We start from the raw sequence: 27942 nt of genomic DNA on the forward strand, positions 1-27942 counted from the left end.
GTTTAAACCTTTTTTTTAAAACAAAAGAAAGGTGTTGTCATTTATTTTTATTTGTCAAATAACTATTTTTGACCGTTGTAACATGCCTCTAAACTGCACCAAAATTACAGAACTAGAAAAAACTAGGCAAGATTTATGATAAAATCCTAAATATAATATAATGTTAATTGTGTATTAGTGAAATGAGTCTGTCGTGTTTCAATCTGAAATGATGACATCATATTGTAGAATGTCCAGAATCTATTCCCTTCTCTTTAAACGTGTTATAATGTTTCCTGTGGTCTGTTCCCACACAGAGAAGCCAGTGGAGCGTAGCCCCAGTGCAGAGACTCCCCTCCAGCAGCAGACCACCTCCTCTGTCCCGAAGGCCCTTCCACCTGAAGACCTGTTTGGATCTGTCCCATTTGTGACCAGCGCAGGCAAGTCTTAGTGTGTCTGCACCTGGGACCAGCATTGTGGAAAGTCCAGAGCCCTCTCCACTCCCCTCACCCTAATACAAAGGACCCCACCCTACCAAACCAGGGGGATTAAGCAGATATCAGGCAAAAAGCTTGCTTCTTATTCAATAGAAAATGGTACTTTTTTACCAAGTGGTATGGTGAGGTTTGGTGTCGCCCACTAACAAAAGTATTCTGAAGTGCTCTTCCGTCTAACATCGAACTTTGTTACTACCAGGGAAAAAACTGTTACTCAAGGAAGGGTACTGGTGTTTGAACATAATGTGATTCATGTACAAGTAAAAAGTAGGCATCTAAATAATGACTCAATACAAGTAAAACGTGAATTGACAACTCAGGTACTGAGTAAAGTAACTGTTCAGACAGGGTCAGGTCAGCTTATATTTCTGATATAATGGCAAGAAAGGTCATATTTGCCTACTATACAAATGCTTAAACAAAATGTTCTTATCACTTTCCACACGAGTGGGAACTGTAGTAAAACATTTTACTCACGTAAGAGTAATTACATGAGTAAATGTAACTCACTGCTACACACCTCTGGTGAATGCATAGATACCCCAAAAATACACCAGAATGTAATGTTGACCTACCTGGACCTCACCACCTAAAGTTGTCAAGTATTCAAAAAACTTAATTGTGTGACATTTTCAGGTTCTCCTCAAAATGAACTTAAACTCAGTCCATTCGCAATAAATAGGAAAACCTGCATGAGTTTTAAGATTCAAATTCAGAATATCTTGTTCTTGTTTAAACCAAGGAAAAGTCATTGGTGGATTTTGACAGACCAAATTGAACCCTACTTCTTGGTGAAACACTTGAAACACTTATTACAATCAGACGTGGATCATTTTTGCAAGGACTCTATACATTTTGTCTTTGCAGAAAGTTATGCAATTGTTTCAAATTAAAATGAGACGAGGTCTGAGGCTTAAGCGCTTTTCATTAAGTGCTGAAAATGCAAAGACTGTAAGCTGGAGCAGTGTGAAAAGCAATAGGATATATATACAAACATGTATTGATATGTGCTGACAGATGGCATTTAAATGACACATGTTACCGTTTTATGACTATTAATAGAAAAAAGTTACATTTTTATTCATTTATTATTCCAGACTATTCTTGGAACTGTGGTAAGCTCAGAGGTGGGTAGAGTAGCCAAAAAATGTACTCAAGTAAGAATAATATTACTTTAAAATAACATTACTCAAGTAGAAATAGTGAAAGTGAGAAAGTAGTGGTCCAAGAAATTACTCAAATAAGAGTAAAAATGATTTGGGAAAAGTACTACTCAAGTAAGAGAAACTTAAAGAGTAACTGACACGACGTAGCATCTTTATAATTTAAAGTCAATGTAATTTGAAGGACAAAACAATAAATGTACAGAACCTGGTATTTCCAAGGGATAGACACAAAAAATTAAACTTATGCCTGAAGTAGTATTGTCAACATAAAGCTTTTGTCACTTGTAGACTTGGGTGGGAAGAGTAACCAAAACATTACTCAAGTAAGAGTAGTGTTGCTTCAATTAAATTATTACTCAAGTAGGTAAAAGATGCTGCTAGAAAAGTACTCTGCAAAATCAAATTAGTTTAAACATGTACGGAAGTAAATGTAACTGAGTACTACCCATCTCTGGGATTGACACAGAAAGAATTGACTTAATGAATAACGCCAGAGACTATTTGCTCTCAAAATCTAGAGAAAAATCTAAAACTTTCTTTAAAAAAAAACTTTCTAAAATTAAATTCAAGCGTGTTGTGTGAATGCCATCTTTCAGCTTGGTTACACTTTGGTACAATTCCAAACTTGAACTTATCGTTTACATAACCCATCTCTTTACATCCCGACAATGCAAACCTATTTATTCCAATGGTGGAAGCCTCAAATCTCGTGTGCACTTTAGAGAGGAGGGCAGCGTTACAGTCACTTCACAAGGATCGGGACGACACTCAACGACAGGTCCTCTGCTCTGCTTATATCAACTGCAGACGCTCCATATTTGATGCTTTGTTTTTAGTTTAATGTGTTGATACTGCTACATTGATCCCGTGTAGATTTTCTTTAGATGGAATGGGAGCAGTGTATTTTGTGCAGGAAAAAAAGGCACAGAACTTTTGAGGTCTGACATTTTGATTTTCAGCCAAACCTTTGTCTAGAAACTTATTTATTTACATATTAATTTAGTTTGGAGTGTTATATTTATTGATTAACAAGTAAAGGTGGTTTTTTAAAGGTGCTCGACCCCACTTTTACTGTCCTAAAAATGTGAAAACTAGAACCAGGGCAGAGTTTTGCTGTGATGATAAAGCTTAAAACACTTAACATGCTAATGCACAGTCTCTGATGACAATACAACACTTTATATTTAGATGCAGAAAGTACATAGCAGAAGTATTTTGACCTCGAGAGCTGCTTTTACAGTATATCTGTATTAGGAAATATTAGGCACAGAACCTATAATCTGATCATTTTGTGCTGGGCATTTTTTTTTTTTTAAACAAATACCATTTAAGAGATACAACCCAGAGCTGTTTCTCAGCCCTTAAGCAGAACAGAGGACCTTGATTCTCTCATTGTGAATACACCACAGTATTTCACCACAGTATTTCTATGTAAAATATCCAACTTTTGGCAGCAATAAGCTTTGTGCCTCTGTCCTCTTCTGCTCCTTCAATGTGAACCGTAGACTCGCGCTTCGTAGACTCAAACCTGTAGTCAGCCATTTTAGTCCTAGGATCATCTCCAGATTATAAGGCCTGATATTGCACTGCAAAAGATTAAGTTCTACATGAGGGAAAATGAGAAGATTTGAACAGTTTTGACGTGTGGAGAATTTATTTTTTAACTTCGAACTTTTACTTGTACTGCGCAGATTTGGTCCAGATATATTCTCCATGGCTTGCCTGGAATTTTCCACACTATGGCATTAAACTCATTTATGCAAATACAAGTGTTTTATTGGAGATGGACGGATACATCAGTTTGTCGATCTCTTCTGCCAATATTTGCACCTTTTTAGCGTATTGGCTATCAGTCTTAAATCTCCAGCACGAGACAATATTTACTTTTAGCCAACCTACTGTCTATGGAATACACATAAAGCTTTGTTTGAATACTTTAACTGCACAAAACGTAACTAAACAGCTCTCTTAAAGGTTTGTGGTAAAAAAATATGTGATAATAATCAAAATCAGCCCCACATTTTACCCAAAAATACCGGCAGAGCTTATTCATTGTTTTTTCTGTACTCTGAACAATTGATATCAGTGTTGGCCATGAAAAATGAACCTCTTGTAAACTCATTTTTGCAGTGTAACAGGCAGTGACCAATGCAATACGAGCCTCAGAGCTTTGAATGTATGCGATTATGGGAGATTAGAGTAGTTAGTGTACGTACCAAAACAGTGAAGCCAAACCTATTTAAAGGGAGTTTTGTATCGACTTTAACAGTGTGGGCTGGTATGAGAAAATTACCTCTTAATTTTTGATCAGCTCTCAGTGAGGTTCAATGTAAAATGTGCCAAAGTGTTATCATGCACAATAGGACTAAAGAATACTGCTCACATATGTATTTAAGTAGACCTAATATAGAGGTTTAGAGCTCCAAACTGAAACTGAAATGCATGAGATTCTTTTAGGGCTGCAACGATTCATCAGAGTAATCGTGACTAGTCTATTAAAATAATCTTAATGGCACTTTTTTCTTGTTTGTAGGCACCATTTTGAGCACTTTTGAACTGTTAATTGCCATGGTAATGGTGCTCACGCCGAAACCCGTGTATAACAAAGACAGTGGCATTATTAAGTCAAAAATGTAAAATAACCCATTTCTGACTGACTTTATTTGTAAATATTCAAAATCTAGAAGTTTTCGTTCACTATATTTAAACTTTTATTTGCTAAAATTAAAAAAGCCTACATTTATTTTAGAAAGCTCAATATTAAGAAATAATAGCTGACTAGTCGACAACCTGAATAATGAATAGTGGCAGTAGGACTTTGATTTCTCTGTGGTGATGCACATTTCCATTGGACCGCACTGAGCGACCACACAGTGTATTGTATTTGGTGTATGATTCCTGTTTCATACAATCCTCAAGGGCTGTATGTTCAACAGTCTCTCTCTGGGCTCCTTCAGATCGGCTTTAAAATCCACCTCCCCATTCTCTCTCGTTACACATCAGGCTAAATCCTTTCAAAATGTACTGAACCAGGCATTTCTTTTGGGTTAGACAAATTGGCCATCTCTAGTGTCAGATTATCTTAATGCCCTGCTGTGGAACATTCATGGATCTATATAACTACATAAAGCTCCGCCCCCTCTGTTCTGATGAGCGTTCACAGACCTGACTCATAACCTTCAAGCGGGATGTGTCGTCTCTTAATAATTTATGGCATAAGAAAAACATTGGGTGTGTAGTTGAGCATTAGGAGTGTGTTAGAGTTGGTGTGTTTTGATATCGCAGGCATGTTTCTGTATCAGCTCGTTGTGACAGTAAGTTGCTTTTGTAACAGAGGGGCACATAATCTTGAATGTTCTGCAGTGTGGCTTTAAATCTGTTAGAACAAATACACTTTTTTCCCCTAGATACACCGGGGTAACCATACAATGTTGAAACGGTAGAATGTGTAAAAATGTCAAATGTCCTTATGGTGAAATCCTTTCCAAATACTTTATATGCATTTGATTATTAATACAAATCTTTTTTCACTATTTAAATTTTAAGGCTCGGTCAGAAGGAGGCCTTTGTTGCTGCTTCCGCCTTAAAGCAACAAATGAGAGAGACGAACCATTTTTCAGTTTTTTGTACAAATGTTTTAATAATATTATTATTAATAATAATAATAACCTAAATAGACCAAGGTAAGTCTGTTTCGCCATGTTTCTGCTCATTTCACTGCCTGCTTTCTGAAAATCCGCTAAATTTTTTTCTGATTTGCTTCATGTAGTGAGACAGCCATAAACATCTTGTTCATGTGTTACTGGTGGATGGGATTTATTGGCAAATTTTGTGCCAAATGATAATAATATGTTCAATTGAATTGATTTTTGAGGCCAAATAATTGCACTTTATACTTATTTGAAAGTGCAGAATGTGAAGTTTTGGACCAAGGGTTTCAGGAGTAAATGTTATGTTTTTTATTTGTTTACCTTTAAGTGTTGTCTGCTCTTAATTTTGTGGTAGAATAACCATAGATTCATATGAAAGTGGACGTAGCGACATGTGAGCAGTGTCAGTATTATCTCTCTGCCAACTCTAAATTTCTGGTTACATGTTTAGATTTAGACCCTTAAACTGATCGATTGTGCCATTGAGTCTTTTATAAAAGTTTCAACTTGGTATAAAATATGCTTTTCAAAATTTCTTCAAAGTCAAAAAGGCACAGAAATATGTCCTTTGGGCAGAAGTCGGGCTATAGCAAAAGAAAAGGTCAAATCTGTAGACCATAGATTTGACTATGAATCAAACCTGGACGACTGAGGGATTAGACAAAGTTGCACTATGTCACTTTTCCGGTGGTGCTTCTGCCACCTGTTTGTCTCCAGGGTGATGTTCTTGCTTTTCCCCGAATCTTCCACAGTATGGCATTAAACTAGCAAACCTTGAACTTATTAAATTAATGCATTAGTAAAAAAAAAATTCTTCTGTAATACTTTGAAAAACACGTATTCACACCTCCAGAGATCTGACCTGTAACTTGGTCTCAGCGTTTCCCATAGATTTTGTTAATTGATTTTGTTAATAGATGGCAGAAATTATTTTTATTTTAATAATCTAATTCAATTTGTGGAGTATAAATGTCACTTATTGCATATATTTAATCTTTAACCATCATTTTGGACCTGTGTCTTACAGACGTTTATGATAAAACTATGAGCAAAGTCTAATTTTGTTATGCTAATATAGTCCAGCTTGTTCTTAGACTTTGGGGGAGAATCGTAGAACATGGGGGATCACCACAGCTGTATTAAAGGGAAACACTGTGATCTGATGTTTCCATGGAGATCATTTTAATACTATACTGTGGAACATATAGTGCACAGATAAGCCTCATGATCTTTTTATAGTTTTAATTTATCTTATCAGTCTGAAATTTGTAGCTTTTTTTGGCATAGGTGAAATCTTCCAAGAACAATTTGCTTCGTTCACTTTTTTATAGTTTATGGAATTTCTAGCACACTGTGACCTTTTTATAGGAACCAGACACAATTTAATTTCTGCATTCTTCAACCTTTAGTTCAATGGCCTTTTTTTGTTTTTTGCGACTGTACAAAGCTTTGTATCATGTGCGTGTGAATGTATTTCTTATCAAATGTTATTCATGAATAAAAACGTCTTTCAAATGAATTTACAGTTTGATTTTGAGTTTTGATTATTAAAATTTTCCACCAGACACATTGAGCAAGATGTTTGAGATGGCTGTTTTTGAGTACTTTTATGTTGTGTTAATATGAAATAAGTCAGCAAACATGGCAGTGAAATGAGGATCGAAAATGCAAAGAATATTTGTAAAAAGGCACTCAAAATTTGGCTTTTAATAATTTGTTTGATCCCTTTGGTTTCTTACTGTACCTTTAGTGTACCAAACAGAGCATGTAAATGTGAACTACTGAACTCAGAAGTCAATAATATGAAATATGGCTAATACAAGATCGATCAGCTTCATTAGAATATCCATGTTCAAAATGTTAGCTGAACTGAAACAGAGCACTGAAACACAAGCCAATTATTAACTAACATGTCTTTCAGTTCTTTGGGATATAGTATGATGAGATCCCGAGACGATTAACTAGTTTAGTAATCAAATTATAGTTATCTGGATTACGAAAGACCGATGAATGAAATTTTTAGGCCCAGATAAACCTAAGGAAATGCCACACGAGATCATCCTGAACAATGAAGAAAATGAAATAAAATGTGCTCAAAATCAACAAACAAGTTAACTGATTAATCGCGTTATTAGTAAATTGAATAATTGTTTTCTAGAGTAAACGCAGACTCAAAAACATGCCATGTGCTCACAGAAGAGGTTTCATAACGATTGACGAGTTGTTTAGCTCGTGAAAGACCCTTGAGTATTGGATTTTACTCAACTTGACCGAGACGAAGCTAAAAGATTCCACTGCAGAACATATTTACTTTTCATTAAAAACACAAATTTGACACAATTCTTTGGGGATATTTGATCTCTTCCCTGAGCATGAGGCATGTTTTAAATTCAGCTGTTAGCAAATTTAGTAGTGAAATAATTATTTTCTCGACTAACAATTATTTCAATGATCGATTACTTTTTTTTAACAGACAAAATAGTAAAAATAACCAAAATAATACGTTACATATCGTCAAATCTCACACTAATGTCGTGGGTCATCACAATATATCCAAATAACAGTCTTTAAAAACACTTTACAATTTAATTTCTTTGGATTATGACAGAATCGAAATCTTGTCAAGGCATTTTAAAAGGAAAATGTAGCATATTCACAATTGTATAAGCGTGAAAATATGGAGAGATTTGGATATCGCTGCGTCCCTACAAAAAGCCTGAGCTTGTGTGGCTTTAGGTTAGATCGTAATCCAAACGAACAAAGATAACTCATCGATCCATCAACAATATTATCACTAGAGACGGATGAGCAAAATAATAGTTACCGTAGTTGCAGCCCTGATCATAAGATATTGATACACGGCACATTCATCTCTCAAAAACTCAAAATATCCACTCAATCTGTCTTCATGCCAGTGCCAGCTCACAGCAGGGGCCCGTCTTCATTCTGAAACCAGTACAATACTCAATAGTACTATCATTGTTGAAATATTTGTGTATTTTTATATAATTGGACACTGTTCATTTGTTCTCTATTTTCAAATCAAGTTCTGCAATACTTCACATTTTTTCCACAATTTTAAGATTAAGATTTTGAAGCAGAAATTTAACTTTTTACCTTTTTGTCAAAGTAAATACCCTGGAGTTTTTTTGTATTTACAGTTCTAGTTACAGTGGTTACAGTAGTAGGTAGTAGGTGGTAGTAGTTTTTTTACTTGCTACTGCTACTACTACGACTATTTTTGGCAAGAGTGTGTTAACAAAATTGCCTCGATATCGTCGTGGCCTCTACCGCGCCATCGCCGTCGTCGTCGTTACATCCCAAATCTCAACATATGAAGGAAAGATTAGGGTTCAGAGAGGATTGTGGTGAAAGTGCACAGATTATAAAACTTAAAAAACAAAAGTAATATTTCTTGAAAGTCCTTAATCTCTGCTTTTAGGTTTGAGTCTTAAGTCTGATTTTTTTTTTATTGAGCATATTGAGTTGCTTGACCGCTCCCTCTGCTCCAATTTCAAACACACTGCTGGGATTACACGGAGATGAAACGACTGTAATATTTTATAATCCAGATTTCACTGTCTGAGAGGAGACGAAGGTTTTAGACACGTTCACACACTGCACTCATTACATTTTTTCTTACTTTCTTGATTGTAAATATATACTGAAGACGTCAAATATGTGGAGCATTAGGTCGATTAATCGGTTTATGTCGACCAGAATTTGTATTTGGTGACTAATCATTTTATTGGATTTATATGAAATAACAGCAGAAAGGAGAAGCTGATCTGAGGATTTGGTACTTTGGGGTATTTATATGTAAAAAGGCAGATTAAAGTCATGATTCACAAGTTTATAAATCCATTGTTTCCTAGTACTTTTTTCAGTATAACAGTTTGGGTCAGATGTTTTTGAGAGAATTTGTCACACCCTCTTTTTAGTCAACTTTGTAGTCAACCCTTTGTAGTCACTTTAATTGACTACAGTCCTATATGACTCAAGATATATGGATTTTTATAGCAAAGAATAAAAAAAAGTGACCACAAACCAGTGAGCTTCATTTGATCTTAAAGGTAGGATCAGCCATAACATTACGAGCTCTTTACATCACTAGTACCTTAGTTTATCCCTCAAACCAGTTGCAAATGAACGTTCAAAACCATAAGGTGGTGTGTTAGAAGGAATTGGGAGAGTAATTGATGGGCACCTACACATAATTGACATAAAGATAGGAAATTGTTCTCTGTTATTAACAAAATGTGCTGGGCATGGAGAGACTGTTTTCACTATATTCTTAAGGTTCTTCACATTAGTCTTTACATTAATGTTCAATAATTTATCTGTACTGCTGCACCTAGGGCCGATTAGTCATGGCTCTGAAGGTTGCGACGGAAATGCCAAAATTGGAACAAAATCCCCTGTTGAGAAACGTATTCCAAGGAGCACCATGTTACTCCTCTCACTGAGGGTCCAAGATCAGATTGTCTGGATGATATTGCTTTGCCTGGAATGTTTCACTATATTATTATTATTATTATTATTATTATTATTATTATTATTATTATTATTATTATTATTATATTCCTACAAAGGGAGGGCACTAGTCCAAGTTACAGATTAGATACCATTTTATAATACAGTTATAATTTGTGACATCAACCTGTCCAGGGGCTGCAGGTCGTAGCTAGTATTTTGCTAAAACCTGCACATATGTAATCTGTTGAGGCGAGCCCGCCCACTCACTGTATAAAGGTTCTTCTGTTAATGTTTTTTCAATGTACGTTTAGCAATACAAACACTTATGATTGAATAAATGCAAAATGGAAAAGTTCAAGTCCAAACTGTTGAACATGACATCCAGGTAACTCATTAACATCTCCATGGAGACAGCCAGCTTTGTTGATAAGTATAGAAATTTGTGTATATTGTGTGAAAAAATACTTATTTGACTGAGATCCAAACTAAATATTTTGTGTTGTGGATTGATAGTTATTCTTTCTAGCTCCTGTCCCTATCTGAGAGACGTACATATTCTGTTGATAATCTCTTGTCTTTTCATTCCAGGTGGCGCTGTTGTGAGCCTTGATCCTATCCCAGACGACTCCAGCTCTCCTGCTGGCCCCCCCGCTGCCTCTGACCCCCTCCAGCCTTCAGACGGTGCCAAGGAGCCCAAAGGCAGGAAGAGCAGCACAAAGACCGGCGACGAATCAGACAGCGACTTCGAATCAGACCCTCCATCGCCCAAAAGCAGCGAGGATGAGGAGGGGGAGGAAGAGGAGGCTCTGAACAGTGAACACGGAGAAGATACCGAACCGGAGAACTTAGGACAGCACCCCCTACTGATGGACTCTGAGGAAGAGCGCAGCTCCGATTCGGATTGCGAGACTGGCAAAGTCAAGACGCGCTCAAAGAAAAGTACAAAATCCTCAAATGTCTCAAATCAAGCTGGAGTGAGTTTGATGACACCGCCACAATCTCCGGAAAAGATAGTCGGAACATTAGCCAAAAATCAAGATAGCGTTGACGTTTTTGGAGCTGTGCCATTTCCAGTTGGAATAACACACAGCACTTCAGATATTTTCTCACAAGCGCCTTTCCGCCAAACTAGCCATGAACAACAACAAGTGGACGATTTCGACGTCTTCACCAAAGCGCCCTTCAACCGGAATCTCTCCAAATCTGGGACGCTTCCGATGGGGCAGACTCCGCCCATTTCCCCAGAAGGCGGAATCGATATTTTCGGATTTTCGCCTTTCCAACCCGGATCCAACCCACATTCAACGCTCCCAACTACGTCACGGAGCGCAGAGGATATCTTTTTCCGTCAGTCTTGCGATGATTCGAGTCCGCAGCAGCAACGGTTAAAACAACGTAGCCTCCAAAAACTATCGTCACGCCAACGAAAAACTAAGCAAGATCCGAGTAGCGGTGCTAGCAATGGGAAAAGGCACCACGGTACGCCTACGGGAGCAAGAAAAAACAACAAACCAACATATCGAACACCAGAGAAGGTTAGGAGACACAAAAAAGTCGGAAGGAGGGATTCGCAAAGTAGCAATGAGTTCCTTAGTACGTCCGACTCGAAGGAAAACATTAGTCTAGATGTGACAATGGTGGAGGGGAACGAGAAGGCCGCAACCATGCCCACAGAGGACACCATCTTGGATCCGTTTGGGGCAAAGCCGTTCCATCCCAATATTGGTGATGGGAAATCGGAAAAGTCGTGGAGCGGAGAAGCTAAAATAATCGACGATTTTGGGGCAGTGCCGTTCGCAGAGTTTGTGCCGCCGCCGTCGCAACAGCAGCAGCAGCCTGTGGAGTTAGACCCGTTTGGAGCAGCGCCTTTTCCCTCAAAACAATGAGTTTATTAAAAAAAAAAAAAATGTCTTCCCTTCTTTATGCGTTTTTCTACATGGATTGTGACTGTCCGTGTTGCTTTTTAATGAACTTTTTAATACAACCCTGTGGAGATGAATGAGTGTTAAATGTGTAAAAGGACCATTCTTCTGCCTCATGCTGCATTTTTAGCGCTTGTCAAAGTGAAAGTATTGATGGGTAACATTTGACTGTGGATTGTAGAGTTAGTTTGGACTGTTTTGAGGCCATAGTTGTAATTATAATGTATTGTAAAAATGAGCCTAAAGCCCAGAGTGTCTCGAGTCCCTTTTGACCACAAATTTACATTTTGGCCTTTTTGTTTGTAAATTAAGGCAATAATGTTTTTTGTTGGCAAAATATATATTCTAAATATATATATATGTGAAATATTTAGACAATTTGTTGTAGGTATTTTTTTTTTTAATCCACAGAAATATTGCCTCAGTGAAAACTGACAAAAATATATGTGGAGTGAACATCAATGCAAACGGCACATGGTCGGGGATCCAGTCAGAAAACTCCTTGAACAAAAATTTACTTTTTATTTATAAGTAATTTATTTTTTATGGAAACATTCAGTCCAAAGTTTTTACTCCTTAGTCATTTTTTTTGTTCCAGTTTGCCTTGATGAAAAACACCCCATCAATCATATACAAAATGTATTTATATTTAGCATCAGCTCTATTAAACTCATAATGCCTTACACTTGTAATGTGCTTTAGACGCTCGACACTGTAGTCATTATTCATTCACCCCACACACATCGGTGGTAAGCCATAGCTGCCCTGGGGCAGACTAGCAGAACCGGTGGCTGCCAATCTGTGCCATCTCAGGCACCGACCACCAACACTCACCCCACATTGCCTGGTATGAATGTGGTGTGTGAGTAAGTGTCTTGCTGAAGAACACAAATACAGAACTTGGTCTAAGTTCCATAAAGCGCTGATTGACCGTCACTCCTTTGGTTTCCAACAATCCAAACTAAGTGAAACTCGATGTGTTCAAACGGTCCAAACTAACTGAAACGTGATGTGCTTGAGCTTTTGCCTTGCCCTTGTTTTTCTTGCACCATAATGCCTTATACTACCACGTACCTCCTGTCAGTCCACTAAATCTGAACAAAATCGGAGTGGTTATTTTCAGCACCTCCCAAAAGTCCCACACTTTTTTAGTTTGAATGGGCCTTTACTCTATGCATTATTCAGACCTGTTTTAATATTATTGAACCAGAAGGGATCGTTCAAATTACTGGGAGTACTGAGTTTGGAGGTAGCACCGCCTTGTGTTTCTCTATGTAAGATTTTTGTATGAATTCAACACATTGTTAAAGAGTTGAAATAAAACTCAAAAGGCACAGAAATCATTTTTTGTTCTTTTAACTGTCTCTAAATATTGTTTTCAGTCATGAATCTTTTTCCTCTTGTGGTTGTTTATAAAAGTGACTAACCCTATAGATGGATCCCTCGCGCCCCACTTCTCCTGCTGACATCGCCCTGTGTAACAAATTCTCAGTCCTGGCTTTGGAAGAGTTTCCTCCGCTGACAGCCGGACAGCCTCAGCGGCAGCCTCCAGCCCGCTGTCGGACACGTCCTGGTAGCGTCCACTTCACCCCGGCTCCTAAACCTGGAGCGTGGCGCACGGGCTCGTCACCACCTTTCCTGGGCTCTCTGACTGACTTTCCGCTGATGCGCCCCTCATCTCCACCTGCCGCTCCAGCAGCCCCGAGCGGAGGCTCCGCGGCCGCGTCCCCACGCACGTCGGGCCAGACTGCTCGCCGTGAGTCGGGTGTATGCGCCGCGTCCTCTCGGTGCACGCAGGGCTCGGCCGCTTCCAGTGGGTGTGACCCAGGTGAAAGCTCTGCTCCGGCGGGTGTTTCCACGGCGCCACAGAGAGACCCAGCACAGGCTCCACCAGCGGCTCCAGCCTCAGCGCCGCGGCCAGGTCCCTCAGGTCCCTCAGGTCCCTCAGGTCCCTCTGTTCTGATACTGGGCTCCTCCTTGGTCAGACACGTGAGGGTGAAAAATGGCTACACGTCTTGTCACCCAGGTGCCCTCGTCCAGGACATCACAAACTCCGCCCCCAACATCCTACGTCAGCATCCCACTGTTAGCACAGTTGTGATTCATGTTGACCTCATTCCAACACGGTTCTTCAAGTCATTTTATGAATCTTTTAGAGACGAGCTTTTAAACATGATGAACTACTCTCTTCAGACAGGGGTCTTTCCCACTGCCTTTAAAGCTGCAGTGGTGAGGCCCCTGCTGAAGAAGAGCAATTTAGATTTTAATGACTTTAACAATTACAGACCAGTGTCTAACTTACCATTTTTAAGCAAAATTTTAGAAAAACTTGTTTTTACCCAGCTTAATTATTTTTTAAACACACAGAACATTCTTTAAGAATGTCAGTCTGGTTTTAGAGTAAACCACAGTACAGAGACAGCCTTGACAAAGATTTTAAATGATTTTAGACTAAATTATGATTCTAAACAGGTGACAGTGTTGGTTCTACTGGATCTAAGCGCTGCCTTTGATACAGTAGACCACACTATTCTTTTAAACAGACTCAAACACCTGGTCGGTCTCTCTGGTTCTGTACACAAATGGTTTACTTCCTACCTCACAGACAGAACATTTATGGTAAGTTTAGACACCTGCTCCTCTCAGGTTCATAAAATCACATGTGGTGTGCCCCAGGGTTCCATTTTAGGTCCTATACTTTTTAACCTGTACATGCTCCCTCTTGGTGATGTCATCAGGAGACATGGAATCAGGTTCCACAGCTATGCAGATGATACACAGCTTTACATCTCCATGTCTCCTGATGACACCAGCCCAGTGGATGCTCTTTTTAACTGTATTTTAGACATCAAATCCTGGATGGCAGAAAACTTCCTCCAGCTTAACCAGGACCCAGAGAGAGAAACTTTTACCCAAATTACAGTCACAGTCTTTTAATCCATCATCACAAGTAAGAAACCTGGGCGTTATTTTTGACTCTGAGCTGACTTTTATTCCACACATTAAAAACATCACAAAAATTGTTTTTTACCATTTGAAAAACATATCCAGAGTCCGTCCCATTCTCTCTCGGGCCAACACAGAGACGCTGATGCTTTTATCACCAGTCGTATAGACTACTGTAATGCCCTGCTCTCTGGTCTTCCCAAAAAGGCGATTTCAGGTCTACAATTATTGCAAAATTCAGCAGCACGTGTCCTGACTAAGACCAGGGGGCGGGGCCACATTACACTGGTTTTAGAATCCCTGCATTGGCTCCCTGTGTGTTTCAGGATCAATTTTAAAGTTCTTTTACTGGTTTTTAAATGTCTTAATGGTCTTGGGCCTTCTTATCTTACAGAACTGCTTTTATCCTATGAACCCTCGCGGCCCCTGCGCTCCTCCGGCAGCAGGCTCCTAGTCATCCCCAAGGTCAGGACACACACTCATGGAGAGGCCTCTTTCCAGTTTTATGGCCCCCGTCTATGGAACAGCCTGCCGGAGGACCTCAGGGCCGCAGAGAACATTCAGGTTTTTAAAAGCAGGCTCAAGACCCATCTTTTTAGCATAGCTTTTGATTAGTATTTATCATTTTAGTTTACTTCTCTATTTATTTAGTCTTATTCAGGCTGGCTAGTGTGTTTATGTTTTACTTATGTTTTATTTACTTGTTTAGTTTTTACTTATTTTATTATTTATTGATTATTTTATTATTTATTTATTTTATTATTTATTTTATTATTTATTGACTTATTTATTAGTTTTGACTTTTTTTTTTAATTTAATTTTTTTTTTAGTTTAATTTTTTTAATTTTATTATTTTTAATCATTTTAGATTTGCCAGTGTTTCCTCTGAGGAGCCCTCTGCACCGGGAGCTGTGGTTGGCTGTGGCTGCTGGGCCCTGGAGGTTTGGTCTTGACCTCATCTCTTCTCTGGGCCCTGGGCTGGTGTCCTGTGGCTGTGGGTGACCCTGCTCCTGGTGCAGATGGTTCCTCTGGTGGCGCTCTCTCATCTGGTTCATCTTTATCCAGCCTGTTCCACTTAAACATATTTTAAATGAATCCAAGGTATTTTAACATGTGTTGGGGTGGGGGGTGGGAGTGTGTGTTGAGGTGGGGGGTGCGAGTGTGCGTTGGGGTGGGGGGTTGACTGGTTGTGTTTATTGATGTGTTGGGGTTGGGTTGTTGGGCTGTCCGGTGGTTGGGTGGGTTTGGTGGGTGGGACTGATTTTAATGCTTTGTAAAGCACTTTGTGTTACTTTTTTTTTGTATGAAAAGTGCTCTATAAATGAAGTTTGATTTGATTTGATATGTCCTGAATATCTTTAGAATGATCTTGAGCTGTATCAGAACAAGTATAAGACACATAGACTAGTATCTGGACATCTACCCATGGACCACTATGGAACCCACCTGGAGGACTGAGGCACAGGTATGTAAAGAAAAAAACTGATTTAATGTTGAAAATCACATTCTATTGTCCGATACAATGATAATAAAAACTTTTATTTAGAGTCGATACTGAGAATTGTGCCTATTCATTAGTATTGAACTTATCGTATCATGAAACACTACCCTCTAAGCAAGTCATTTTTATCCTCTTGTTTTTCTGTTACTGACCTCATGTGGCTGTAGGTGGTACTGCTCCTGCTGCTTGCAATGGTTAAGAATCACATATTTAATAAGAACAACTGGTACTTTTTAATTGGCCAATGTCTTCTGTCAGCATGAAATTGTAAAACTAAAATGGAAAACTAAATATGAAGCAGTGATGTAATGTAGCAAGTTAAAGACGCATTCTGTAACTTCTGGTTGACTTGACTGAATGTATTTATTGCTTTGCCTGGAATGTTCCTCAGTATGGCTTTACACTTTTCTTTCTTTTAAAATGTCCAATTTTGGTAAAAAAAAAAAAAAATGCGTACTCTGGGTGGTCTTGCCTTTCCACAGATCTGACCTGTAACTTGGCCTTTTTCCATGTAGATAAGTTGATGTCATTTTTTTTTTCATTCAAATAACAAACTAATACAATACTCAACAAAAATACAACAGAAAATACATTTTAACCAGTGCTTTTTAACTTTATTTAGTGTCAAGTTTGAAGTGTTCAGATTCAAAAGTCCATGTTACAAAGGCCCTACTGTACAAAAGAGCTTAAACAAAAGGTGACAAAATATTTACAAAACATACAAATACTTGCATACAATAACTTAACACACACTGCATTATTCCTATGTAGAGCTTCAAACCACTGAAATGACCGGGTGTAAGAACAAATAGAAAAAGTAGTCACAATCCTTTTGAGGAACCTTATAATACACAGATAACTACTCCCATGAAACATCAAACAAATACTATTATAAACCTCATCATAGTCAAAGGTTTGGACACAAGCAGAGCCTACTGGACAGCTTTAGAATAATAAAAAGACCTTCAAAGTAAAGCATTTACAAGGATTTAAATGACCATTCTATAAATAGGAATACAATACATTACCAGCTATTGCTTTAAGCCTCATTCACACTGGTTCAACCCGCAGTAAATATGTAAAAATCCAAATTTAAAATGACATTAAAGAGGCACTATTATACTCTTACAGGGTATAATTGCCAATACACAACATTTAGATCACCGCATTACCTTTTATTGTTTTGGAAATACTATACTGGCCACGCCCCCTTCAGAGCGCGTCCTGCGAATGAAACTACTGCACATCAGGTCAAAACAAGTTGTAACGCATTGTTTTATATCATACTTTTGCATGGAAAATGGCAAGTACAGGGGTGACATGTACAGACTCGTACTGCTAACCATGAGGAGAACTGAACCAGGAGAGATCGCTAGATTACTCAAACATGCACGGATGACATCTAAAACCTCTTCAGGCATGTTTTTGATGAGTTGATGAATGTTCTAACATGGTAGGAAGCTCAAAACAATTGATTTTACATAATACTCTTCTAGAAACATTAGTGGAAAAATGTGTCCAAGCTTTTGACTGGTGCTGTTCACAACGTGACACTTATGTCGACCTGTAAACTTTAATCATTGCACTAAATAATAAAAGAAAATTCAAATCTGTCAACTGGACAAAACCTTTGATAGGTTTAGGGTGTGCTACAACTAAAACTTAAGACATTTATGATCTTTGGTTCGATAAAGCAGCTTTTTGTATACATAGAATGAATTGTAGAGAGTAATACCGTTCACTGTGCACATGATTTTAGGTTCCCTTTTGTAGGACCTGATTTGACTCTGTGCAGTAGGGGGCGCTCAGTTTAAACTAAAAAGCTATAAAGTTGAATGCTGGGTTTGATTTGACTTGAAGAAGGAAGTATAAAAACAACTATTTGTGCTACAATCGGTTAACATTTTACCACTTTTGGGAAAATTTTCAAATTTCAAATTCAAGTTCAAGTATTTGTCATGATTAGAATGACAAAAAAAAAAAAGAAAAAAAAGTGGTTTCAGTTTAACTTGCAGGCACTTGCATGTTCTGAAAACTTTGAAATTGTGCTAAAAATATTTTGTAAATAAATACTATCCAATCCAATGCATTTGAGCAATTTTAGCTGGATAGTTGTCAGAGCGAGCACAGGGGGCAGTGACACAGCGAGTTAAGCGTTTTCCAACTAACCAGATAGTTTGCTGTTCCATCTTTACTAAATTTGGACAGCCCCTTTTAAATGATAAATTGGAAGCTACATTTGGCTAAAAAATACCCACACCACTTTTAACACCAGGAAAAAAAAATCTAAAATCACATTTGGTGTAAATTATTTTTGCAATACTTAAAAAATTCAATTCTCTTTGATTCACAGGCACTTCCAGTAGTCTTTTTAAGCTCTTGCTACCTTATCTACTTTATGAACCTTATTTTGCAGCTTCACACTTTCAAACATATTTAGCGTCGTGTCTTGAACAGTCTTTAGGTCCGGTTGGATGAAGTGTACTGAGAGATCCCGCTCTGTTTAAGTCCATCGAACTCCTCTGACCCAGCAGCTGTCAATCAAACTGTCAACACAAACGACACAAGTCAGGACACACTGGAAATACAGCAGTGACTCCCGCTCATGTTATGACAAATACAAGCAAACACACGAGAGGATGTTTTTGCGGCTTATGCCAAATCTGCGAAAGTATCAAATGATACAAATGTTAAAATTGTGCTTAGAAGGACACTGAATCATGACATGGGCCCATAAAGTATCCATTTGAATGATGAAAGAACAGCTTTAAGAATAGTACACCTGTTTATGACCTCCTCATCCAGTCCTACTGAGACTTTCTTAAAATAAATAAGAAGTAAATTATTTTATTTTCACAGCAGTAATATTTTAAAGTAACTATACTCTGTTACTCTACCTGGTCCTTGTGCTCTGGAAAGTTTTTTTTTTTTACACATTTGTTCAGATTTTCATATTACTAAATCAAACCAGCTCTTTACACTGATCATTCTGTCTTTTAACATCTTAAATAAAATGTCTGTTTACAGTTGACAAGTGTATTCAAGATGAAGATGCATCAAATCTTCACCAAGGAAAAATATCAAATTGCGATTTTTCTGACAAGCTTTGCGATTAAATTAGCAATTTTTGTTTTGATAATAAGATTCTATTCATTTTAAACATGTTCAGAATTGACCAAAAGACTGAAATATGAACTAATACAAGAATCACATCAGAAAGTGTTTGTATGGATCTAAACTACAGAGATAAGTTTTTATGCAAAATAAGACGGGAGATTTTGTTATTTGTGGAAGAAATTATGGCATTAAAAAATCGCAGTCGTTTTGATTTCCTAATTGCATCCATTCAAATTGCAATGTTTATTGGATTATGATTAATCTTTCAACCCCAGGTTATTTTGTAGAGTAAGAGTACAAAAGCTCTCCCTCTCACCTGCACTCCTCCTTTGCACCCTGAGCCCTCTGCACCCTGCGCTCCTCCTCTGCCCCCTGAGCCCTCCTCTTTACCCCGGGGCGCTGGGCTCGGGGCAGGCCTGGCTGTGTCTGTAGGCCATGATGAAGCTTGATGACTGATGCCACCAGTAGAACATGAGCACCAGGAGAACGTGCCAGAGCTGGTGACTGGAGCCCACGTAGTTCAGCTGGCCTGTGCAGAACACAAACTTTTATTAATCCTGATACTGAATATTGTACTGAATAATAAAACATGTGTCAGGATTTCCACGGGGCATTAAAAGGATTAAAAATAATTAAACGGATTTTGCAGAAATTGCATTACATTCAACTTCAAGTGGCTTAAAAAAAAAAAAAAAAATCTGCAGTTTTGCCAAAAATATTTCTAGCATCTAGTTAACATTTATTACATCCAATTAAATGCATTTCCCACCGGCGGGAAGTCATTCGGGGTCCTTGCTTTCATGAGTAGGATTAGTGAGGCTTAACTTTGAGGTGGACGACTCGCTCTGAGCCGGAGCAGAGCACTCAGGTGAGGTGTTGAGGTCTGATGCAGCACACTTATAACACTTTGGCGTTGTGTATGATTACACTCAGGGACAGTGGCCAATAAGCCACTTGTATCTAAAGTACACACACCATTAATTCACTGTGGTGGGATATAAAGCCAAACAAATGTAGTTTTAAGTCTATGGCTACTACGTGTATTTTGCGATGTGACTGAAGGATGTTTAACCCCAAGACCAGTTATGGGTAGTTCAAACGCTTAATGTGTGGCTTCATTTGTTTCTTTAAACTTGTCCCAGCAACATTATAGTGAGTCTGGGGCAGCCATTTTAGCTGCAAACATTTTCAATAAATGCATTTAACCCCAATACAAAAGATATATGCAGTTTGCAGGTTTATAAATGTTTTGCTTCATAATAACAGTCTATAGGTTCTTGTCATTCTGCTGAGTGGTTACAGAACTAACTTTGACAAGACAAAGATAAGTAAATGTCTTTTTTTCTGCACCTGCTAATGGCATTACAAATACTGAATTGTGGCATTAAAAGTCATTAAAAAACATTGCATTTGGTTAGGTGTAAAGATTAGTGAGTAGTGACCTGGGAAATATCTCTCTGGGACTTTGGAGACGTAAAAGACCAGAGCCAGAGCGGCAAGGACGTACATTCCGAGCACCCGCGGGACAAACGCCTGGACAGAGAGAGAGAGATAGAAAGACAGAGAGACAGAGGAGATGGATGTTATACAGTCTTTCTTCATGTCGCCGTCATTCTTTCATGCAAACACACAGCTTAAAGCAACCATTTGTAATTAGATTGGATGAACCGCCCCTGTTGTATAATCTCCCATAAAACTTCACTAGAATCATTTGAATAATTTTAGCCCTGGAATTGTCGATCTCTACTGAACAAAAAGGTATAAGGCATAAGGCAGCTGTTTACTATAACACTTCACAAAATCATAAGGTGTTTACAGACTAATAATGCAGGATTACTCAAACATGTGAATGAAACAAAACACAACTGCAGGTATGTTTTTGATGAGGTAACAATGTTCTAACATGACTTAAACATCCTACATTATCCTGTGAGCTTTAACTATATGCTCACAGGACACACACACAGGAGCATTATACACACAAGACAGTAGATGTGTGGGTGGTACCTGCACAAGTTCGGAGCTGAAGCCCCCAGAAAGCCACACCCAGTGGGATGTGGGCACCAGACCGTACCCCCCCACCAGACAGAACAGTAGCGAGCGCATCTGCTTCCATTGTTTACTCAGGGAAACGGGGTGGATCTGAGCAAAGAACACCGCCAGGATCATGGCCAAGACCGCTACCAGGTACACCTGCCGCCAGTACTGTGGACAAGTACAAATATATATATATATATATAACAACAATATATACAAACATATACAAACACAGAGAGAGGCGCCAGGTATGCCCCAGCCAAACCCAACAACCCCAGCCAAACCCACTGCATTACATAAAGGTAGGTTAAAAGGCAGAGTAGAGGCAGAGAGAAATGAATAAATGCAGAAAAAGCTGATAATAAACCAGAAGTACTATAGTGCTTACACTAGCTTTAGTCATATGTCTCAGTGCAACAAACTAAACGTCTCTTTGTGAATTGGTGAAATTGGCCTTATGATTACAAGTATAATTCAAATATGATTTGGATTTTATTTAAGAAAATTGTTGTAATGTTTGGATGACGTCAGTGTCTCACTGAGCAGGACCCTGCCCCTGGAAACTCGGCTGGAGGGAGCCACACCAAATAGTCCCGTTGTTGCCCTCAGTAAACCGTGCCATTGGGAAAGATCGCTAAATTATTGAAATATGCATGGAAGACATTAAAACCCTCTTCAGGCATGTCTTTGATGAGGGAACAACGTTATAACATGATCGAAAGCTCCAAAAAATGGATTAAGCATAATAACCCCTCTTTAACCTAGCCAGGACTAAACAAGGTCTAACCCAGGACTAGTCCACAACTGAACCAGGCCTAAGGCCCCTCTGATAGACACTGAATACATCTGCTGTGTGTACATTCTGTCAAACACAAACTATTCAAATAAACTACTATCTAATCCATAAGTGCCCCTCATAGATGTCTCACATTTTGTTCTGGGTCCTTCTGTCCGTTTGTGTGGAGAGGGTCCAACCGCACTTTTCCAGACGAATCTAGCGCCGCATAAATTTACACAGTCCACGTACAGCCAAAAAATCTCTAAATCTCCTGCACCAAATGATTCATGCTACATTATAATGCCGCCTGCCTGGTCTGGGGAGAGCCGGGAACACAGGAACGGCCCGACGCTGGCACCAAATGAAAGAAAGAGTGATTTTTTTTTACAATTTTTTCTGTCTTTTTGTGCTAGCCATCTGGTTTGCGGCGCAGCAGATTTTAGCTAGGGCAAAATAGCGCGCTTGTTCCGTGTTTGGCGGGAGATGCCAGGGAGGAGGCGGCCAAAGCGAGTGCGGTTAAAGGGATGAGCGGGCTGTGGGCGTTCGAAGTGCTCACATTTAAAAGGTGTGGGGACGTTTAATCGGCAGATGACAGACTGACAGCTTCGGAGGAATTCAGTTAAAGAGGTAGAGCTGGGGGCATGAGAGCATTTTTACGGGTCCAATATTCATTCCATTTATTAGGATTTTTGTACCTTCCCTTTGGGGGTTACACAGAAACCTTCCCTTTGGTATAATGTATAAATTATGTACGGGAAAAAGTACAATTAAAAATCTTACATCCTCTAGATTATTGATTAAAAGCATAGACTGTATAAATGGACATAACCAGCCCTTTAGCCACCGCGTTCTAAATAGGAATTGAGCATGGGCATGATTGACTCACTTTGGGCATGAACTCACAAAAAAATGTAATCTCTCCCTCTGTAACCTGGTCTTAATGTGGAGAGAGTTAAAACAAACAAAGTTTGTATGAAAACAAACTAAACCTTGGTCTGAAAAAACTATGTTAAAATAAATTATCAGAAGAACCTCATTGGACTATCAATTGGCTTCATTTGGCTAGAGCTGAAGCTATGGGTGACGACACACTCCCTCAGTCCACTTATATATATCACAGTCTACGGTTGAAAGTGACTAATGGGATGCACCAATCCAGTTTTTTCATTTTTTCGGTTTTCCAATACAAATACTTTGGTTTTAACCCTATAGTGGCGGATGTTATCGTCGTTGATAGAGCGCGGTTGCAGACTTTCCATTACCGTAACTCCGCAACCAATTGTGCTATCATATAGATTCAAGTGGCATCTCAAATCGGAGGCATGGGGCTCTTTAAATATTTAACTATCATTACGGTAATCTGCCTCCATTGTCCCTCGAAGATGATAAATCAGAGCGTACGTGCTGCTGGGATTTTTCCAGTCAGTTATTCAACACATCAACAAAATAATACGGATGGATATGTAAAATAGAGGTAGTTGTGCAAAAAAATGCAGTACATTCTGATACTTTAACATGATTTTTATGGCTAAAAAAAGAATAAAAGTCTAGGCATGCTACACTGATCTATACTGTGCTCAGTCCTTAAAGGGTTAAGTCACTGTTGATAGGCCTCAAACTCACATTATTGCAGTAGAAGGTGTAGAAGACCCCGGACACATAACAGCCCAGGATCCCAATGGACAGACCGGCATAGTCCAGAGCCATCCAGCGCCGACTTGTCTTCTCTGAACGATGGCAGCAGAAGACGTGGAAGCCCACCGAGCACAGCATGCACAGCTGGACCAGGAAGAGAGGGACACAAGTCAGGTGAGGACAATGGAACAAGGAACAAGAGGGGAAGGTATACAAAGAACTAAATATAAACTGAATCAAAAATAATTGTTTTTGTATGTACTGTTATGTAATAACTACACTACAGCATAAACAAAGACTTAATTCATAATGAACCAATTGTTTAAGAATGATTCAGGCTTAGTAAATGCTTAATTCATAATGCCCTAACTCCTAACCTAATTTGTTCATTCTACATTAAAGGTTCATTATAAAGTGACCAACGATTAATAGATTTGTTTTACCAACTGTGTAGTATTCAGAGTAGCTGATGAATGATCTAGCAACATTTTGTACTATTTGAGTCCCGCCCATGCTCTGTACCTGAAAGCAGAAGAGGGTGACAGAATAGATGACATAGTCCTCTCTGGAGGCCCCCACAGAGGGCAGAACAGATGCCATGTTGTAGACGCCCAGGCAGAAGAAGAGCAGGAAGCCCAGTACATGGCTCCACATGTTTACGGACTCATTGGACACCATGAACAGGCTGCAACACACACAACACATTAGATACATTTAGTCCAGTGTTGTACATTATTCAAGTCATTGAAACTACTTTTCAAAAAACTGGAATTTCACTTTTCATTGTTTAATAATGTACATGTGTGGAAAGGAAAGTATAAAGCTTTAGTCGCTTCAAAAACTTAGGCTCGTCTGTCCCACTGAGCAGCGTGCATATCACTAATTAAAATATCTGGATAGGGTATTGCTAGCTCAAACAGGATGCAAATTGGACTAGTAGTCGATTCACTGGTACTGCACCAAAAACAAACTCCTCTCCAGCCCAGAAAGCATTTTTCTGCAATGTAAGCACAAACTGGTCATGTTTGGCTGACAGCTTTTGAATTTAGTGGCGATTTTTGCCTATTTTCAGATGACAAATTTTTTCAAACGTCAAATTCCTTCAGTTGTCTTTAAAGAGGGAGTATTATGCAAAATAAATGTTTTGAATGTTCTTCCATATTATGATGTTCCCTCATCAAAAACATGCCTGAAGGGGTTTTAGATGTCATCTATGCATGTTCAGTAATTTAGCATTCTCTCCTGGGCCCTTTTCAAACCCTCTTTATTGTTAGCTGTAAGATTCTGTCCAATACTCTGCCCACAAGCCTGCGTCATCCATGCTCCTACACGACAATTCTTCATAAATATACAAAAGCATGATGCAAAACTGTACACGACATCTTGCGATGTGCATTAGGTTTGTGAAGTTACTAGGACAATTACTAGGACAACTGACCTCTTGATGCAGAGGCGAGAGGGCAGGTAGGCTCTGTACCCATCGGTGATGTAGGGGTTGTCTCTCAGAAATACTGGGATCTGCTCATACGTATAAAGCCGGATGCCCCGGGGCACCAGCACAGGCCAGTACTGATACCCGCCAAGCTCAATGTAGTGGGTGGTCTGAGCCGGCTTCTGTGGCTTCTGAGGCATCGCAGCCAGAGGGGAGGGGCCAGAGGAGGAGGACGCTGTGAGGAGAGGGGGGGGGGGGATGTGTTATGAAGACAGAAATAACATGAAATGCAAATATACGTTCTAAGTAGGGTTGTCAAAGTATCAAAAATCAGACAATAATCAATACTAAAACTAGTATCAAAACTAGATGCTCATTGGAACAGGTATCAATACTAAAAAAATCACATTCACAGGGCAGAAATGAACCTGTACTAGAACAAGTGTAAGACCACACAGACTAGACTCACCCATGCACCACTATGGAACATCTCAGGGATTATACAAACATACACTGCCTGGCCAAAAAAAAGTTGCCACCTGGATTTAACTAAGATTGGATTATAATATTTAAGGTCTATGTTTATTGTATTGTCAGCTATTATGCATTTTCCCTTGTGTAACAATAAAACTTCAAGTCTCAAGACACGATGCCCTTTATTTTACGGTTTAAGACAATCAGCATAAGTGTAGAAGTTTTTATTACAATAACTCAACTTCTTCGGGAAACACAAAATACAAGAGAAACTGTAGTGGCTCTGGGAATAAGTCATTTTTTAATCTTTATATAACCGAATTGACACGTTTATCACGCTTTATTCTCATCTCTTATTAAATACATAAATAAAGTAAATAGAAATACAAACAAGAGGCTGGTTTATTTTTCCAAATAATAAGTTGAAATCACATGGAAATGTAGAACACACAACTCTAAAGTTATTTAAACACTAACGTAAACTAATCTTTTGAGTTGGCTTAAAGTTGGTAGCAACTTTTTCTGAATTATAAAATGTTTCTACATCTTCTAATTGTACCACCAAATAAAACCTAAACGTGTCCTTTGTCTTGACACGTAGCACGAACAATTAGCACGTCTGATGGAGGTTACGTGACAGGCTTTTGATTAGGACTTCTTAGCAGTGTTAAAAGCTTTTAACTAGCTCTAAAATGAATATTATCTCGTTCAAACGGCTATTTTACAAGACAATAAACCCAATACATTCACACTCCGAAGCGATCAAGCACGTTTATCGCAACAAAAACGACTCAATGAAGTTTCCCCTTCCCAAACAAATCGGGTCCACTCAGACTGGGGCTAGCCGCTAATGCTAACGAGCCCGACTGTAAAATGTAGGCCAAACAAAATGAGATCGCGGTCTTACCTTTCAGTTTGGTGTATGTGCAGTGTGTGCCATTGTGCGGCTTGTAGTACGGGCTCCGCATTTGAGAAAAAACATGTAAAATAAATATACAAAAGAGAAAAGGTTTGACAAAAGTTTAGCTCACAACAACATCCTCCAAATCAGCAGCGTCTACGTCATCAGTGTAGGACCCCGACCCAAACAGGCTGCCCGGGACTGCGCCTGAGTGAAAAGAGCCACAACAAAAAGGAAAGGGACAAGACCAGACCAGACTGGGGTGTAACCTGCAGATAGAGGACACATACAAGTTTTTATCATTCTCAGTATATGGCCACGCCTCGTGTGAAAGCTCAGAACCTCCAGAATTTACTCACTGAGCTGCAGAGGCTGCACTAGCACTGATTCATGATTGACTGTAGGTGCTGGAGTTTAAGTAGTGATGATTCAGACCAGAGGGAGTAATTTTAGGTTTAAATAAACTTTTGTTTTTTAAATACATCAACAATGCACAATGCATTGGATTTATATAGTGCCTTCCAAGACACCCAAAGTGCTTTATAGTGCATTTTGTTGTTCTTAGTCTGCCTCTGATTGTCAAATAGAGAGACCACCTGTTCCACTTCTGATTGTAGGCCTACAGCATTCAGCCTTTGTAAATTCTTAGGCTACCTACTGTAAAGTGTGTGTTTGAGAGGAAAACAGGAAACGATGTCGGGCCCAAACTAACATTGTGTTGGTCATAACTCACACAATTTGAAGTAGTTTCATTTATAATATCATTCTGTCTCTCAAATATGCACATGGTTGTGTGGCTATAGGCTAAGATAGATATAAACATACTGTGAATAATCAGAAGAAGAGAACTCTATTCATCTCTATTGTAATATTGTATTCATATGCCTTTTTAGACACCAACAGTACTTTTACATGGCATTATTCATTCATCCTCAAACCACAATCAATCACAAACTACATTCACATAGTAGCAAAGTGAATGACGTGTTTTGCCCAAGGACACAACGACAGTATATGCTCTGGTTGGTGCTGGGATCAAACCTCTAACCCACAGTCAAGAGTACCACTATACATTCAAAGTCTCTCCTATGTACCATATATTCACTCTCCCTCCTCTGACTTTATCTCCCAAAAACAACCCTCCATCTGCCCCTAGTTCTATCTCATCTCTTCCGGTCAATCAAATATATTGTTTTTTCCCTTTTTTTCGTCCTAAATATAATCTCCCATTCAAAAGCATTAAACAGTCTCTAATCTCTCTTTTACTTTCTTCAGAACAGACATCTTGTCCTTCCAGATGGAGGGACCAAACAATTTAAGCGTTACAATTTAAGTTGGGATTAATTTGCTTGTATACAGTGCTGGAACACTTAGCTGCTGTTTGCAATCAGATTAGTGTTTTTAGAAAGTTGTTGTGGTTAGCGGTCGGGC

The 27942-nt window shown here is 38.8% G+C and overlaps 2 protein-coding genes across 2 annotated transcripts in view; one reads left to right on the forward strand and one right to left on the reverse strand.

The window, feature by feature from the left end:
- The window catches only part of bmp2k (BMP2 inducible kinase), a 53896-nt gene extending 41860 nt beyond the window's left edge, over positions 1-12036 (forward strand). Inside the window, exons 15-16 of the mRNA XM_033972731.2 lie at positions 297-419; positions 10357-12036. Coding sequence (XP_033828622.1) covers positions 297-419; positions 10357-11654 — 1421 coding nt within the window. The 3' untranslated portion in view covers positions 11655-12036. The remainder of the gene's footprint in view (positions 1-296; positions 420-10356) is intronic.
- A 4691-nt stretch (positions 12037-16727) lies between these two features.
- paqr3a (progestin and adipoQ receptor family member IIIa) lies at positions 16728-26714 on the reverse strand. The gene is made up of 8 exons (XM_033972652.2): positions 26518-26714; positions 25143-25371; positions 24227-24389; positions 23693-23848; positions 21262-21459; positions 20697-20787; positions 19571-19783; positions 16728-18683 (listed from the first exon to the last, which is right to left on the reverse strand). Exons 1-7 carry the CDS (start codon positions 26576-26578, stop codon positions 19641-19643), a joined length of 1041 nt encoding a protein of 346 aa, XP_033828543.1. The 5' UTR covers positions 26579-26714; the 3' UTR covers positions 16728-18683; positions 19571-19640.
- Positions 26715-27942: the final 1228 nt, after the last annotated feature.

Source organism: Periophthalmus magnuspinnatus, chromosome 9 (genome assembly GCF_009829125.3).
Source record: "Periophthalmus magnuspinnatus isolate fPerMag1 chromosome 9, fPerMag1.2.pri, whole genome shotgun sequence".
Taxonomy (NCBI): domain Eukaryota; kingdom Metazoa; phylum Chordata; class Actinopteri; order Gobiiformes; family Gobiidae; genus Periophthalmus; species Periophthalmus magnuspinnatus.